This window comes from Apostichopus japonicus, chromosome 19, assembly GCF_037975245.1.
Source record: "Apostichopus japonicus isolate 1M-3 chromosome 19, ASM3797524v1, whole genome shotgun sequence".
In the NCBI taxonomy this organism is placed as follows: Eukaryota; Metazoa; Echinodermata; class Holothuroidea; order Aspidochirotida; family Stichopodidae; genus Apostichopus; species Apostichopus japonicus.
Window position 1 is genome coordinate 2,059,017 of NC_092579.1, and position 17,016 is coordinate 2,076,032.

The 17,016-nt window shown below is 38.3% G+C and overlaps 1 protein-coding gene across 3 annotated transcripts in view; it reads left to right on the plus strand.

Annotated features, from left to right (window-relative positions):
- The window catches only part of LOC139960208 (uncharacterized), a 42,525-nt gene that overhangs the window by 21,923 nt on the left and 3,586 nt on the right, over positions 1–17,016 (plus strand). Inside the window, exons 7-11 of one of the 3 annotated variants that reach the window (XR_011790419.1) lie at positions 280–8,089; positions 8,590–8,895; positions 9,497–14,319; positions 15,433–15,929; positions 16,432–16,737. Coding sequence is in view for 1 of the 3 variants with exons in the window: in XM_071958399.1 (XP_071814500.1) it covers positions 15,569–15,929; positions 16,432–16,737 (667 nt within the window). In the remaining 2 variants the exon portion in view is untranslated. Of the gene's footprint in view, positions 1–279; positions 8,090–8,589; positions 8,896–9,496; positions 15,930–16,431; positions 16,738–17,016 lie in introns of those variants that run through there. The other 2 variants (XR_011790418.1, XM_071958399.1) reach the window with 2 other exon arrangements.

The window sequence follows — 17,016 nt, forward strand, 5'->3', positions numbered from 1 at the left end:
TCGCTTTTAACCGTCTATAAAGGTCAAGTCATCCTTTAATACACAATACCAGGAAAATGAGTATGTATTTGTCTTACTTTTTAATGATAGTTAAACTTAACTTTTAGTAACTTGTTACAATCTGGAAAAAAAGATCACTGGCAGATGCAATAACAAATTTATACACGGCTCTGGTATCTGAGTCTTTTCTGGAGGATAAATTTGAATTTTGTCACAATGTTCATTATGATAACACTCTTTGTGGTTTCACCTCGACTATCTCATCCATCTTCCTTCAAGGTTTACCTGGACTACCATTCCTCATCCTATGCGTACTTTGTCCTCTCGTCCTATCAACATATCGGATGGTGATATTTCTCTACATTAGTGACTGTGATGTCACTGTTTACAGTGTAGCACAATCAGTTGTTGGTGTTATCTTCATGGTCAACTGGGGATTCCATGTATACATCTTCTATTTCATCCGCGTGTCCTTCCAATGTCAGTTAAATTTAGTGCTTACCTTCATCAAAAAGTTTGAAAATGACATCTCGAGGTGCAGAGCAGTTGTACTTGATGTTACTGCAGATTTTGCATGTTATCATCAACTATGTGTTGTACTCAAAGTTACTGCATTTCCTGCCGTTGTTCTGGCAGTCGTAGTTAACATAACGACAGCGTATATGAATAATAAAAGCGACTGTGTCGTTATTGAAAAACAAGGTATATTACTGTCACAACACATTGCAGTGTTAGCTTGGTCAGAAATTGTTATGGCATTAATGCTATATTTTACAGCGATGGGTGGGTATAATGTTCATTACATTTGGGAAAATTTCGTGAGGAATGTTTTGGCGTTGAAAGTCAAAACATCAAAACTTCATAAAGAGCTTCAATTAAAAGAAGCAGAATATTTGCTAACGGAATCTAATGTGTTGATAGTCACGATTATTTTCTCGATAACGGGAATCTTCGTGGGATTTCAGTTTGGCGATCAAAGTGTCGATTTCTTGAACCCTTCCTGCAATGAAACATTTTCGTACTATTCTTGTACTTAAAATAGCTGCCATTCGTTTGGTTTCCATTCTACAAAAATTATGACTACTGTTTGCTTACTAATTGATCATTGTAGTACGATCAATATCGACACTGGGTGCTTATTTGACGTGCGACGAAAGTATAGTTCCAAAGTTAGAGCGTTGGAAAATGAACTGACAAGTAGTCAAGTTGTATATGGAATAAGCCTATATTGTAGTGCTCAATAAATAGTGTGTGTTTTATTGGAGCCAGTGCAATCTTAACTTCTTCATTTGCCTATGCAAAGGCATGAAGAATAGAACAGATATTAGGTTCCTCTTCAATATTTCACAAGACAATGAGAACATTTCTGGGGAGTGCGGTTTTGGAGAAATTTTGAGTCTGAACAACATGCGCATATTGAATTTGGCAAGCTTGCAGGCCAAGCCAATGTTGCAATGACAAAATATAATCTTGACATCATCATTTCGACGTGTATATATAGTTAGCGGTGGCTTGCAATGCATAAGAGATACGTGTGTAAAAAACGCGTGTGGATGCAGTTAGTGGTGGCTTGCAATGAAAAATAGCATAAACGTATGTAAAAACACGTGTGGGATATAGTTAGCGGTGGCTTGCAATGAATAAGAGATACGTTTGTAAAAAACGCGTGTGGATATAGATAGCGGTGGCTTGCAATGAATAAAATTATACGTATGTAAAGAACACGTGCGGATATAAAGTTAGTGGTGGCTTGCAAGGAATAAAAGACACGTGTGTAAAGACCACAGGTGGATATAGTTAGCGGTCGCTTGCAAAGAATAACATATACGTATGTACAAAACACGTGCGGGAATATTGTTTGTGTTGCCTTGCAAGGAATAACAGACGTATATAAAGAACAGATGTGGATATAGTTAGCAGTGGTTTGCAATGAATTACAGATGCGTATGTATAGAACACGTGCGGCTATATATATAGTTAGTGTTGTCTTAACAGATACGTATGTAAATTCGTGTGGATATAGTTAGCATATACATATCACAGTATATTGTAACGGTATTTTCTTCTTTGGCAATATGACCAGGAGAGAAACCCTCTCATCTGCCTACAAGAAGATACTACTAGGATGGAGAAGTTAAGCGCCGTTCATTTGAGAAATAAAACCAAAATAATGTTCATTGACAGACGATTCTCAACATTATCAATCCGTGAAATCGAATGCGGAGTTAAGAATATGACAATTTTTAGTTACGCGTTAATCCTTGTCAACTATTTTCAATGTCATGATCTACTTTGGATTTCAGCACTCGGCTTGTCAGAAAGACTAAACCTGAGATTTAAGCTTTCATTCTGAATTAATGGAAGTTTGAGGCTGGAATTACTGTTTCTTAGCAATTTGCATTTTCACTTTACTTATAATTACGACTTTTGAATCGTTTTAACTTGTACAACTGATAATATACAAATTTGAAGCACAGACTCACCAATGATAGGCATTAAGTTCGGCGAGTTAAACACTTAAAGGAGCCACTAACCAACACATCATCGTTGACATGTGATTAGAATATCTAATATGAACAACACCCCTAAATAGCTAAGAAATATTTCAAATATAATAGATTTAATGATCTTTTAATAACAAGAGTGTGAATTTGATCACGTCTAAATATGACATCATCAACTCCCATATTCTTCAAATGATGCTGCTTTTCTTTATTTATTACAAAGTGTATTTTCTGCAATTCAGATGGGCTCCGAAAATACTTAATATAAAATATTGAAGTTCTTAACTTGACCTATATATCATGATAGCAGTGGTTTCAATATCAACGCAGTTACCTTATAGTCAATAGTCATAAGCCAAATTGGCCCGTTGATTCCCCGAAGATTATAAACAATCTTAGGTTTGTAACCTTTTATAATGTTAATCCGGTGCCTGCCATCATCGAGTAGCTGGGCTGCAGAACGGCCGAACCAATTGGTTAAATTGTCAATCCATCGTAAATGCGGTCGGCATGGCCTACGTTTGTAACCACAGGGTAGCCCACAGAGTACAGCACATGCAAGGCCTCCACAACGTACTGCATGTCCGAACCATTTTGCGTTATGTTGAAGAACAGTTTCAGAAGAGAACAGCCATCGCCCCGCGATCTTCGTGTTTAGTTCATCATTCGACACATGGTCTTTCCATGTGAGACCAAACAAACGTCGCCAAATTTCTCTACATAAAGCGTCAAGGCGATTCATGTCAGCCGCTTTTATGGTCCAGGTGCTACAACCGTAAGTAAGAAGAGTTGCAACCAGAGCTCTGGTCAGGTGGAGTTTAACATCCACAGAGATACGATTCGACTTCAAATATGCACAATTGTTGAGAGTCGCCATTGTCATGGCTACACGAGCACGGATCTCACGACTATCGTTGAGATTGTAGGTGATGTAGGTGCCAAGGTATTTAAACTCAGATGTACGCTTCAGAGGGTTGCCCCTATAATAAATGGTATCAACACTCATAGAAGTTTGAATAATCATGTATTCTGTCTTGTCCGGATGAATCACCAAGCCATAGTCATCAGCAATGTCTCCTAAGATATTCAACATTGCTTCAGCATCAGCAGCAGAGAGTGCCATCAAGACTAGATCATCTGTATAGCGTTGTTCCTTTGAGGCAAGATCGTCAACATTTGGGGCAGGCAGATGATTGGTGCGTTCGTCCCATTTACGCATTATGTACTCTGTGTATATGTTGAAAAGAGATGGCGAAATTGGGCATCCCTGTCGTACACCGACTGGCGTTGGAAACGGAGCAGAAGTATGACCCTTCCAGGAGATGGTACCGTGTGCGTCACTGTACAGTTACCTTGAAAGGATAAAACCAAAAAACAAGGCGAAAGGTAAAAGGTTCTCAGATCCTTATAGTGTCCTATATACCATCACAGATATACAAAACGACAGCCTCAGCCACAACTTGTAAACTAGGATATCTTCAGAACCGTTCAAACTTTGTCTTAGCTGTTTATAGAAATTGTTCATGACAAAGCTACAAATGATGACTGTTGGGTTTGTGTGTCCATTAAATAGGCTAAGCATTGTCATCGAGTACCTATGGGTTAATCTGCTGCATCATTCATTGAATGTAAGTTTACACTATTATTGATTGGTTAACACCCTGTCCCTGGTATATCCTACCAACGTTAATCTTGTGATGAGGGAAAATACAGTGTGGGTTTCGCGTGCCTGTATTAGTTACCGAGTTATAACTTGTTACCGTTTCCTATGTGGAAATTGTCTCCGGGTAGATCTAACAGTCCCATGAATAATGCTTTCATGCCCAAACTGATTATTTTAAATCCTGGAATATTTTACTTCACAACAACAATGTTCACTCTGTGTGGATGAATAGTTATTCGTTATGCCTCCGCCCTATGCTCAAAGATTCATAGCATTTTCAAATTACCAGTTCCAAGACTAAGCTGGTCTACATAACGTGCGGAATTTAATCAAGAGCGGAAATATTTTATTTGTCAGTCAGAGTAAGGTTAACTCTCTCCCCTCTCTCTCCTATGTAGCTCAAGTTAAAAATGTACATATTGGTTGTAACAAAGATGAGTTGTTACAAGGAAAAGACATTATCTCTGAAATGAATCCATATTACTTTGATTAGTTCGATAAGAGTTTATTCCTTCAAGTTCATTGGTTCGTACTTGACATGGTTGATATCCGCACATTATGAGCTTTGCCAATTTAAAACCAAAATTGCTTCACCTTCACCTTGCAAGTCCATAGTTGTAATTGTTAATCATTTACGTGTTAATTTGTGTTGAAGTCTCTTTTTTATTTCCTTATTACCTTGTTGTATATGTAGAAAGAAAGGAGAATTGTTTGTGGGGATATGTAATGGTGTGATTGTAATTTATGGGGTCATTATGTACATGTTTCCCGTTTGTACAACTTTCCAATACTCTTCACATTTTCACCTGCTGCTGACTTGAAGACAATTTACTTGAAGAAAATGTAATAAAAAGCAAAAGTTGGCACCCGCATGAGATTTTTCTAAGTTTCTTCTTTCAGATATCTTGAGATTTTTAAATCGCAGAGATGTTTTCATTGTTTTGTCTGACCCATATTTGAAGGAAAGTGTTCAAAAGCAAAAACGATAGTAGCCAAACCACGTCTGAAGCGAAACGAAAATATAAAGAGATATCATATATTAGAAACCAAAAACGTGAATTATATGATCGTACGATTTTGAAGTAACGATCGTGGTATGGATAAATAAAGGCACATGCTCGTTAACTGGTAGCTTTATGTGTTTTATGCGTGTCATCAACTGGTTTATGTATTTATTGATACGTCAATTCTGTAGGACATGTAAATAGTAATAAACAAATTATAATACGCACTTATCCACTCAGCAAGGGCTAATTGCGTAAATAGCTCTTAATCCAATTTAACAAAATAGTTTACCTATCTCCAAATATATACGGAGAACAACGTCATGAAACTGAAAGCGATATCGAAAAGTCAGTAAACAATTTTATGAGCCAGTGGAGTATACAACCGCGAACAAGGAAGTTGCTCATACACCTTACGTACACACTTCCAAGGTATTCCGGATAGCAATGCATTTGAGGCTGTGTTAGTAAATTCCCAACATCAAATATAGATTTAGAAAACCACGTCATTAATTTTCCTACATCTCAAGATAGCAAAGCGAAGTTAAAGTAGCTCTTAATATAGGATTTTGAAGGTGAAACATTTTTTAGGTGCACTGCAAAATATTGTGATGTACCTGGCGTATAGCTAGACTGGCAGTGTAGTTTGCGGGAGGGCATTAGGCAATTGGGTAAAAATAATGGTAAGCAAGTAGCATGAGTTGTGCTCCCCATATTGTCACAGAGAGATGAATAGTACTTATTTGCTTACATAGTGATCTTGAGGACCTTGGTATCAAGGTACCGGCATGTTACATTATGTACATTATGTTACTGTACTTGTACACTTGTGATAGCTGGAAACACTGTAAGGGTGATCTAATGATGTTTTACTAAATCACGATAGCAAATACAGCCCATTCTACATCTAAATGTTTGGTGTTATGATGTTAATAACGGCAACTATGTAAAGGATGTAATTTTCAATTGGTAACTAGTACAATGGACCTATACCATACACTGCAGGTACTTAAAAACTTGTATATGCTAGTTGCATTCAAGTAAAAGTGAAATCGGTGATTTTTCCATGCTGTCCAATGTTATCTTTCATAGTTTGGTAAAGTTTCTTAAAGAGTTGAAATGTTTTTTTTTTCAGTCACGAACGTTTTCTAAAAAGTAAGTTTGGTTAATCCGACAGTAGGTTATATTCTGTCGGAATCTGCCCGGATTAAAACTTCGCTATCGGCAATTAGGTAGGGCTAAATAAAAAATATCCAGTTTTTGGTAGTTCCAAGAGCAAAGAGCATGATATGGGCGATGCATGCTAAGGTTCATTCGAATCTCACAACAGGAAATTGTTAATTACAATTGACGATTTGACTGATCGTTGTACTTTGTTGAAAGTTCTCTGTTTAGTATTTTGGAAGTTCAGTTCCAAGAACAAAAAGCATAATCTGGGCGTTGCATGCTAAGGTTCATTCGAATCTCACAACAGGAAATCGTTAATTACGATTGGCGATATGAAAAATATATTTCCTTTGTTGCAAGGCCATCTTTTCATTATTGAAAAGAGTGAGAAATGATTCTATTAACTTATTATAACTTTATTTTGAACCAGGCGCGAATCCAAAGGGTGGGTGGGCGAAAAGGGGCGACCGCCCCCTACCCCTTGAGTATGTTGTTATGATATCGTTGGTAATTCCAAAATAGAAAATGCTTAGATGCAACTTACAGGGCCTGGTAAGTGCCATTTCCATCGATCTGGGAGGCATTTTCGGCCAAATATTTCGTTTACGCTTCGCGCAAACCCATGGTGACGCTACGCTTAGATAGTTGGCCTGCAGGGTTCGCCCTCCCTTGGCAAATTCCTCGCTACGCGCCTGATTCCACGGTAATCAACAATGTGGCTTCTTTGAATGTTCAATATGGGTCGATTTCTTCAGAGCAGTGTGCATGCGACAAGTTTCTTCCATTGTTTAAAGCTATGTAAGGAGGACATAAACGTGGGCACCTAAGATCAACCGAGGGTAGCTTGTTTGTGGTTACGTTGTGCTTTAAATTTGACGCACTTTGTATGGATTCGAAATGATATTTTAATAATTAATTTTAGAGCCTGACATCATATCATTGTGAAAAACAATCACGTATCAGCAAGGCAATGTAAATGAGTTCGCGATGTGTCTAGATTCAGTCCCGATTTTGCAATTTGAAAATGTCTCTATTCGTGGTACTGCATGTTTTTCTGTTCACTAGTATTTTTATTCCGCCTTTCAACGGAAGGTTTCCGCTTCATGGGGTAATCGAGAGGAAAAGTTCGTTTCGCAATGCCTTTGTAATCGCCATCTTGTTTATACTTTATTATAAGACTGCATGAGACTAAAGTTAATATTGTTCAATCATGTTAAGTTCCTTCTTCAGTTAATATCACCTTCTGATATCAGTGTCGCATTTAGTGACCAAATTATTCTGAAACATAGTTACACTCTATGTCATAAGTAACAAAGCTATCACTTGCGTGTTGCAGATTGGTCTTAAGATTTCTAATTAGAACCACAGGAAGGGCAACCGTAATTTAAACGAAATGGATGATCTTGAGAGGCAGACTTTAATCTATAGAAAAACGAAGAAATGGCCAAATATGTTTTGGTTTCTGATGAGTGTTTTAGCGCTTTTCTATCACCGAACTATTGTGTGCGATAGGAAATGTTACTCTTGCCATGTTCAAGACGTTTCGGATTTGTTGCTTAAAAAAAGGATGAACGGGATGGACGCTGATCTGAACTTTTATATCTTAGCGTATGAATCATCCAGCAATGATGCAACCGACCAAATAATTAATACAGAGTTACAAGTTCAAGACCGAAATAGATGCAGTACGTGCCAGACGTTATGGTGGAACTGCTTCGGAATACCTTCCCAGTACACTGATCGGGATATCGGTATGTAATCAAATCGGATGTTTAGACTTATACAAAAAATCACCTGTGTTTGTTATGGCAAAATGCAGGTAGAAAAGTTGCACCGCCATAGATTCTTTAAGATGCTCTTAAATGAGTAATTATTGCAATAACAATGAATTGTGCTTGCCATTTAAAAGATATGCATTACTGATGTAGATAATTAATTTGTACAAAATACAAATTAAATATGTGACATTGCTAACTAGTCTAATGACTCGTGACTTGCATGTTATGCTTACATTTTACTTTGAAGATAGTATAAATATGTTAGATGAATGGCCTTTATGAAAATATAAAAAGTCCCCAAAGTCACCCTATAATGATTGTCATGCAAGAAAATTGATCAATGTGTTACTGCAAACCTTAAATTATATCTTAACGTACTGTACTACAAGCTCATAGGGTATAGAAACGATGTCATCATTTATAACATCATTAATATGTTCGAAAGCATTTTTTGCTTTTCTTTATTGTTTTAGGAATAAGTCGATGGGCTCAGAGATGGAACGGCGTTATTTCTTCCGGATGGTTGATGGTTGCTATAGCTGTTTTGGTCTATGACCTCGTCAGCTTTTTACTACCTCTATTTGGAAGTCGACAAGAAATCTTAAACCTCATGATGATGTCAAGCCTATTCGTGTTGTTGGCCGTTCATTATGTCTACGCATTGTGCTCAAAACTGAGAAGTATCTTCAAGTCAGCAGTTCCTAAACTTGCCTGGGCAACCTGCCTGAATGCACGATATTTAGTTAAAAGAGCGCAGCTGTTGGATATGTCGAACAGAGGTTAGTGTCCTTCCTTCTCCCAAAGCAGAACCGAAACTGTCTTTAACATACGTGTCCATAGCTGATCTAATATACTCCCAATGGTACACTAGACATTGTGAACTTGAACAAAAATAAAATTAATGAATAACAAAATATTTAAGTTGTTCGTTTAGTATATAGATGACATTTTCAAAGATGCATGAATACGTATTCAAGGATGACTTTGGGTAAGCTGTTATTATTGTCACGTCATAGTGCAACAAATAGAAAAGTTTGAGGGCTCATATGTTTCTATAGCTATTACAGATAAAAGTACCATAGAAACACAACAGTTATCAGGTCGCTTTTAACCGTCTATAAAGGTCAAGTCATCCTTTAATACATAATACCAGAAAAATTAGTAGGTATTTGTCTAACTATTTAATGCAAGATAAACTTTATTTTAGTAACTTGTTACAATCTGGAAAAAACAGATCACTGGCAGATGTAATAACAAATTTATACACGGCTCTGATATCTGAGTCTTTTCAGGAGGATCAATTTGAATTTTGTCGAAATGTTTGTTATGATAACACTCTTTGTAGTTTCACCTCTACTATCTCATCCATCTTCCTTCAAGGTTTACCTGGACTACCATTCCTCATCCTATGCGTACTTTGTCCTCTCGTCCTATCAACATATCGGATGGTGATATTTCTCTACATTAGTGACTGTGATGTCACTGTTTACAGTGTAGCACAATCAGTTGTTGGTGTTATCTTCATGGTCAACTGGGGATTCCATGTATACATCTTCTATTTCATCCGCGTGTCCTTCCAATGTCAGTTAAATTTAGTGCTTTCCTACATCAAAGAGTTTGAAAATGACATCTCGAGGTGCAGAGCAGTTGTACTCGATGTTACTGCAGATTTTGCATGTTATCATGAACTATGTGTTGTATTCAAAGTTACTACATTTCCTGCCGCTGTTCTGGCAGTCATAGTTAACATAACGACAGCGTATATGAATAATAAAAGCGACTGTGTCGTTATTGACAAACAAGGGATATTACTGTCACAACACATTGCAGTGTTAGCTTGGTCAGAAGTTGTTATGGCATTAATGCTATATTTTACAGCGATGGGTGGGTATAATGTTCATTACATTTGGGAAAATTTCGTGAGGAATGTTTTGGCAATGAAAGTCAAAAATTCAAAACTGCATAAAAAGCTTCGGTTAAAAGAAGCAGAATATTTGCTAACGGAATCTAATGTGTTGATAGCCACGATCATTTTCTCGGTAGCGGGAATCTTCGTGGGATTTCAGTTTGGCGATCAAAGTGTCGATTTCTTGAACCCTTCTTGCAATGAAACATATTCGTACTATTCATGTACTTAAAATAGCTGTCATTCGTTTGGTTTCCATTCTATAAAAAAATATAACTACTGTCTGTTTACTAATTGATCATTGTAGTACGGTCACTTGGTGCTTATTTGACGTGCGACGAAAGTATGGTTCCAATGTTAGAGCGTTGGAAAATGAACTGACAATTAGTAAAGTTTCATATGTAATAGGCCTATATTGTGGTGCTAATTAAATAGTGTGTGTTCTATTGGAGCCAGTGCAATCTTAACTTCTATATTTGCCTATGAAAATTGTAATCAGGCATGAAGAATAGAACAGATGTTAGGTTTCTCTTCAATATTTCACATGACAATGAGAACATTTCTGGGGAGTGCGGTTGCGGAGAAATTTTGAGGCTGAACAACATACGCAGATTGAATTTGGCAAGCTTTGAGGCCAAGCAAATTGAAACTTGACATCATCATTTCGACTTGTATATATAGTTAGCGGTGGCTTGCAATGCATAAGAGATACGTGTGTAAAACACGCGTGTGGATACAGTTAGTGGTGGCTTGCAATGAAAAATAACTTAAACGTATTTTAAAATAACACGTGTGGGATATAGTTAGCGGTGGCTTGCAATGAATAACAGATACGTTTGTAAGAAACGCGTGCTGATATAGTTAGCGGTGGCTTGCAATGAATAACATAAACGTATGTTAAAAATCACGTGTGGATATAGTTAGCGGTGGCTTGCAATGAATAACATATACGTATGTAAAGAACCAGTAGTAGGTGTACGTGTAGTAAAGGTCGGTTGTACTTGATAGTATGTTCTGGCCAGCTGCATCCGTATTGACGTCCCAGCGGATTATTAGTCTATAATTCTCTTGTATACGAGAGAATGCCGACGGTTCTTTGAGGACTATGGCAAAACAGCAGCAGCAGCATGTAAAGAACACGTGCGGATATATCAGGTGCGTATCCAGGGGGGGGGCGTTGGGGGCGCGCGCCCCCCGGGTAAGAAAAAGAGGAGAGAAAAAAAAGAGAAGAAAAAAGGAAAAAAGAGGGGAAAAAGAGGAGGAGGAGAGGAAGGAAGGGAAAAGAAAAAGAAGAAAGAGAGAAGAAGGAGAAAAGGAGGGAGTAAAAGAAAAACGCGAAGACACCGGGAAGAGAAAGGGGAACAGTGACATCATTACAGCGCTGAAGGGTAGCCAGTGACGGATCAATGATTTCGTAAAAGTGTGCCTCACCCTACCCCTTACACCGACAACTCCATTTTTTTGACGTTTCCATTTTCCTCTCTCACTAATGATCTATATATATATACTATATAAGGTCTATCATAACGCGTGTGTAGAATTGTGCTATGAAACCAACTGTGGCTGGTCTCGAACTCTACCGTGTCGTCGGGGAACATGACAGATTTTGGGATGGGGGCGACCGCCCCCCCCCCATTCCGCTTTTTTTTAAATGATATCGCTAAGTAATTTCAAAATAGAAAGTGCTTAGATGCAACTTACAAGGCCTGGGAAGTGTCATTTCCGGCGATCTGGGAGACATTTTAGGCCAAAATTTGCTTGTACGCTTCGCGCCAACCTATGGTGGCGCTACGCTTAGATAATTTGCCTACAGGCTTCGCCCCTCCCTTGGCAAATTCCTCGCTACGCGCCTGTTCGAATTTGTAACGCAAACAGCAGATATCACATCATATCAGTGAGCATTAAAATGGCGTTCCAGGATGAAAATCCTCAAAACTGTCCGACTTGCCTGAAAAAATAACCAAAAATTTTCGCGCGCAAAGCGCGCGTTCAACGTGTCGATGTCAATACCATATAAGCAAGCATCGGTTATTACATCGCATGCCATCATGTACCGTACGGTCCGTTCAAATTGCGCAGTATACCGCGGGATGCTAATGTAAACAACGACATGTCTCATGTAGATGTATAAAAAGCATACCGGTCCAATTATGTCAAAACTCTCTTTTACATTAGTAATGGCGAATTAGGGGCTGCACCCCCGCCGCGCAGTGGCGGAGCGTCCATACGGTCGGGGGGGGGGGGTGGATGCCCCCCTGACGGACTGCTGGCGCCTTTTTCAGCTCTTTACCACTTTTTACTTATTCGTGATTATTGACTTTTTTATTGCGCTCTCATCTACTTATTGACATTTGCCACATTTTGTTGGTGTAATTTGGCGATGACACCCTATTCTTCGTTTATCTGCAAAATAGCCAGGCCCTGAAAGGGTCATTTCCGGCGATCTAGGGAGTATCTTTACTCAAAAATTGTCTGTGCGCTACGCGCCAACCAGTGGTGGCGCTCCGCTTAGATAGTGTCGAAAGCGCCCCTCCAGACCATTCTCGCCCCTCCTGACCAATACCCCTAGCTCCGCCACTGCCGCCGCGCCTCCTACGCCTGTGTGTGTAGTGTTCGGTTTCGGGAATATCTGTTATTTTTCATTTCCTTCAACCAAGTTTTATAATAGCCGTTAAAAGAGGTTTAATATTTCTACACCAATAAATTAACTGTGTCTGAATTTTCGAAAATTTCTGACCAACATTCTGCATCACACTTCCCTCTACTCGTGCAATTTTGACCGGTCTGTTAGGGGTTGAAGGAAGTTTTTCTATATTGGTTGTCCATAGATGAAATTTTGTACAACATTATGGGTATGTTTTGAAGTGAGTTTATTCACGAGAAATGTGAATTTTCAAATTCTGAACAAATTTGGGGCTTAAAACCTTGAAAAGTGGGGCTGACGGGTATTGTGGGCCGCGACGTAGAATCACCTACAAAAGCAAAGACCCACAGGAGATGCGATCAGGTCGAACATGACGTGTGCCGGGTTGACAATCTTCAAAAAGGTTATGGATAGAAAAAAAAACTATTAGGAAATACTTGGTTCTCAGGCCAAAAGTGTACATCTGGTTGGTCATTTCAAGCCCGAGAAGTGCCGTTTCCGGTCATCTGGGGGGTATCAAAACCAGAAATTTTCTTGTACGCTGCGCGCCAACCGATGGTGGCGCTCCGCTTAGATAGTAATTCGCGCCCCCCGGGTTAGAAAATCCTGGATACGCGCCTGTATATAGTCAGTGGTGGCTTGCAATAAATAACAGATAAGTATGTAAAAAAAAACACGTGTGAGATATAGGTAGCGGTCGCTTGCAATAAATAAAATATACGTATGCACAAAACACCTGCGGGAATACTGTTAGTGGTGGCTTGCAAGGAATACCAGACGTATATAAAGAACAGATGTGGATATAGTTAGCGGTGGTTTGCAATGAATTACATATATATAGTTAAGAATATATTTATAAAATAACATATATATAGTTAGTGGTGGCTTAACAGATACGTATGTAAATTCGTGTGGATATAGTTAACATATACATATCATTGTATATTGTAACAGGATTTTCTTCTTTGGCAATCTGACCAGGAGAGAAACCCTCTCATCTGCCTACAAGAAGATACTGCTAGGATGGAAGAGTTAAGCGCCGTTCATTTGAGAAATAAAGCCAAAGTAAATGTTCATTGACAGACGATTCTCAACATTATCAATCCGTGAAATCGAATGCGCAATAGTTCGGTCACCCTATTTTCAGGATGGTGGCAGTGCAATATTAGTACGCATATAGCATGTTAGATGTACACTAATTGGAGCATCACCCTCCCATTTTTCTCGGAACGAGGAATTGTTTCTCATTTCTGCTCGAAGGGCTGGTGTTGATCACGCGGAGTTCAGAATATGACCATTTTTTAGTTACGCGTTAATCCGTGTAAATTATTTTCATTTATTTTTAGCAGTGGTTTCAATATCAGCGCAGTAACCTTGAAAGGATAACACAAAAAACAAAACAAGGCGAAAGTTAAAAAGTTCTCAGATTCTTGTAGTGACCTATATATCATCACAGATATACAAAACGACAGCCTCAGCCACAACTTGTAAACTAGGATATCTCCCGAGCTGTCCAAAGTTTGTCTTAGCTGTTTAGAGGAATTGTTCATGACAAAGCTACAAATGATGACTTTTGGGTTTGTGTGTTCATTAAATAGGCTAAGCATTGTCATCGAGTACCTATGGGTTAATCTGCTGCATCATTCATTGAATGTAAGTTTACACTATTATTGATTGGTTAACATCCTGTCCCTGGTAACATCCTACAAACGTTAACCTCGTGATGAGGGAAAATACAGTGTGGGGTTCGCGTGCCTGCTTTAGTTACCGAGTTATAATTTGTTACCGTTTCCTATGAGCAAAATTGTCTCCGGGTAGATCCAACAGTCCCATGAATAATGCTTTTATGGCAAAACTGATTATTTTATATCCTGGAATATGTGACTTCAAAACAACAGTTTTCACTCTGTGTGGATGAATAGTTATTCATTATTCCTCCGCCCTATGCTCAACGATACATTTCATTTCAAAACACCAGTTCCAAGACTTAGCTGGTCCACATAACGTGCCTGTGGTATTTAATCGAGAGCGGAAATATTTTATTTGTCAGTCAGAGTTTGGTTAACCCACTCCCCTCTCTCCTATTTTTGTAGCTCGATTTGAAAATGTATTGTAGCATAGATGAGTTGCTACTAGGAAAAGACATCATCTCTGAAATGAATCTATATTACTTTGATTAATTCGATAAGTTTAAATTTCTTCAAGTTCATTGGTTCGTACTTGACATGGTTGATATCCGCACATTATGAGCTTTGCCAATTTAAATAAAAAAAATGCTGCGCCTTCACCTTGCAAGTCCATAGTTGTAATTGTTAATCATTTACCTGTTCACTTGTGTTGAAGTTTTTTATGTTTCCTTATTTCCTTGTTGTAGATGTAGAAAATAAGGAGAATAGGTTTTGGGGATTTGAAATGGTGTAATTGTAATTTATGGGGTTATTATATACATGTTTCCCGTTAAAGTTTCCAATACTCTTCACATTTTCACCTGCTGCTGACTTGAAGACAATTTACTTGAAGAAAATGTAATAAAAAGCAAAAGTTGGCATCCGCATGAGATTTTTCCAAGTTTCTTCCTCCAGATATATCTTGAGATTTTTACAATGCATAGATGTTTTCATAGTTTTATCTGACTCATGTTTCAAGGAAAGTGTCAATATACCACGCAATTGTAAAAATAAACATCTGTTCATCAACTAAGGTGAAATTTTAGAATATCTATGTAAATATCAATATTAATATATATCCTTCCTGTGTATATTTTAGACTTCAAAGTCCACTGCAACAAGTGCTTGGGTTACATTATACGAATCATCGACTTACAGGTATTTCCATGATTGAGCTGTGGGGTATTTATTCAAAATGATGGCTATGACTAGCTAGTAATCTCTGTATAACCGCTATGACTGACAATGGAGAAACATTGCCATTAATTGGCAGAAGAGTGAAAAAGTGGCCATTTATGTTTTGGTTTCTACTGAGGGTTTTAGCTCTCTTCTATCACCGATCTGTTGTCAGTGAGAGAAAATGTTTCAATTGTCATATTCGGGACATTTCAAGTCCCAGAAAAGGGACATTGATCAACGGGATGGACACACCTTTGGACTACTATGTCTTAGCGTATGAATCATCCACAAGTGATGCAGCCTATGCCAATGAAACAAAAAACTTAAATGTCCAAAGTTGGGAAGATTGCGGCGTATGTCAGACGCTATGGTGGAATTGCCACAGGGTACCTGAAAAGTACACCGAACAAGAAATTGGTATGTTAAGTCAAACTTTTTAAATTTAAGCGGCTAATGTGGAACAAGGCATTTATATGGTGGCTATAAAACATAACATGAACTTGGTTGGCATTCGAAGGCAGTGTAACCGATTGGGGGGGGGGGGGGGGGGTTCGTATGTCTTTGTGTGCATATCTGGACGAGAGAGTATTTAGTTATTTTAACTGTGATTGTAGCCGGCATAAAGTCATACAATTCTGTTCGTTGCCTATGGTATAAAGATTAGTTTGCACTATTACTTGCTAAAACTCAAGAGTTTCCAAACTCCAAAACTATTTTGTTGATGAATGATATATATGAATGAAGTATATACCTGTTATACATCTAGGCATAAAACCTCATTCGCAACGATCGATAGCCTCAAAACTACATGTTTACTGAAAATAGTGACTAAACAGTGATTTTAATTTCGAAATTAACTCCAGGATGTGTTTCATATGTACTCTACCATGCATACAAACACACATGTTTTTCCCTTTAGGTTTGAGTAAATGGGGCTGTAGATTAAACGGTGTATTCTCGATAGGATGGTTGGTGATTGCTTTAGCCATACTATGCTACTACATCGGAAGCTTCGTACCACAACTGTATGGAAATCCAGACGACATCCTGAAACTTCTTATTAAGCTTACATTCTTTGTGTTACTGGCGACCCATTATGTCATCGCTCTATGTTCAAAGCTCCGGAGTGTCTTCAAGTGTGCAGCTCCAAGACTTTCCTGGGCAACTTCGTTTAATGTAAGGTATCTGATTAAACGAGCCCAGTATCTGGATATGTCGAATCGAGGTAAGCAACATGTTACACCCTCTATCAGGCTATGTAGCAGCTCACTCAACCATCTCTGTGCAGCTATATAAATGCATTGCGTAATGAACGTAACAGCAATATATCTTCAGTTTGAACGATAATGTGACCAGTGTTCCATCTCTTTGCTTATGATGAAGCGTGTTTCCTTCGGTAATAGCTAAATAGGTTTTCGAAGTATGGTGGTATTGGTTACTACACTTTCTTCCACTAGACAATTACCTTTAATTGGCACTATAAAGATTAATGTTGTTGTCATAT